Source organism: Pygoscelis adeliae, unplaced genomic scaffold (assembly GCF_000699105.1).
Source record: "Pygoscelis adeliae isolate BGI_AS28 unplaced genomic scaffold, ASM69910v1 Scaffold197, whole genome shotgun sequence".
Lineage (NCBI taxonomy): Eukaryota > Metazoa > Chordata > Aves > Sphenisciformes > Spheniscidae > Pygoscelis > Pygoscelis adeliae.
The window spans coordinates 2,572,966-2,574,304 of record NW_008825105.1 but is presented as its reverse complement, the minus strand read 5'-3'; the positions used below and the strand labels follow the sequence as shown (position 1 = coordinate 2,574,304).

The 1,339-nt window shown below is 48.0% G+C and overlaps 1 protein-coding gene across 1 annotated transcript in view; it reads right to left on the bottom strand.

Annotated features, from left to right (window-relative positions):
• Positions 1 to 1,339, bottom strand: part of SNRPC (small nuclear ribonucleoprotein polypeptide C) — a 20,257-nt gene that overhangs the window by 3,172 nt on the left and 15,746 nt on the right. Inside the window, exons 2-3 of the mRNA XM_009327468.1 lie at positions 1,270 to 1,332; positions 727 to 835 (exon numbers count right to left, since the gene is read on the bottom strand). Coding sequence (XP_009325743.1) covers positions 727 to 835; positions 1,270 to 1,332 — 172 coding nt within the window. The remainder of the gene's footprint in view (positions 1 to 726; positions 836 to 1,269; positions 1,333 to 1,339) is intronic.

The following is a 1,339-nucleotide window of genomic DNA, read 5'->3' as shown; positions in this document are numbered from 1 at the left end:
TAGTTTTAGGTCATCCTGCGAGGAGCAGGGAGTTGGACTCGATCCTTATGGGTCCCTTCCAACTTGAGAGATTCTACAATTCTATGATCTAAAGAAAGTCGCCAAAAAGTTAATCTGGCATTTGTATTTCTTTGGAGAGAGAAAAGAACCACTATTCAGAGGACAAGCGAGAGGAAAAGAACCCTATAAACTGAGAGGAAACTCTTCACGCTTTATTCAAGCTTTTGATAGCAAGAGAGGAAAAAAAAAAAAATTCAATATCCCTAGAGAATTGAGGGCAAGCAACCAGAGCATTTTTTTTTAAAAAAACAAAAAAGCAACAATCCATACACTTCAGCGTCCATTTTCCTATCTTTTGGATTTCTTGTTCATGCTCTCTACATAACCGTGCTACTACCAAAAAGCAAAAACGTGCGATGAGACCTTGTATGACATCACTAGCAGTGCAAAGGCGGTGGTACCTACAGCCCTCTCAACCACAGCAGAGCAGTAGGTGCCTGCTTGCAACCACCCCTCGGGCAGAGCCCTCGTCCCTTAGGCGGAAGCCCACACTGACGAGTTCCAGATTCAGATTCTAAGCGAAGTTTTCGCTCCTGATTCACGGAGCAAAGACTCACCGGGGAAGCGAGGAAGAATCAGCATGGAAGAACAGAAGAAAAGCAGCCAGAGGGAAGACAGGGGAGGTAACGGGAAAGCAACCCAGGGTCACAGAAGGATTAGCCTTACTTGTTTTGTCAATCAGGCTCTGGGCTTGTTCCTCCATCCATTTTTGATAGTAGTCTTTCACATTCTCTTTGTGTTTTCGGCCACTGCAGTGGGTTTTTCTCACGGAGGGCTGAGAAAGACCACATAACACCACATAAAACCAAAGTTTACTGGGAGCTGTTGTATAATTTTAAACGTATGCAACTTCGCAGTATGAAACAGGTTGGTTTCTGTGCCCGGTCAGCAGACGGGTGATGCGCGAAACCTTTACGTGGAAGCCTCGAGACTCCAGTTTAAGCAGAGGAGGTTGCCCAGGCAGCCAGCCAGCCCTCCCTTACCAGCTCACCGCAACACTCCTCGGCAGCCACGAGCGTCGGCTGCCCTTGACCGCCGAGCGCTGCCGACATTCAAACTCCCCCCGTTCTCGTTCTTTTTTGCAAAGAAGCGGGAGAGGACGAGCAGGGCGCCGCAATATTGCAAGCGACCCGCTTTCAGCCTGGGGTAAGTTTTCTTTTAACGCTCTTGATAGGACAGAGAAATTAAGGCGGAAGGTTTGGTACTTACCGAGTCGTGGGTGAGGTACGTGTCGCAGTAATCGCAGTAAAACCTGCGGAGGGAAACCTCTCGCTAGTAA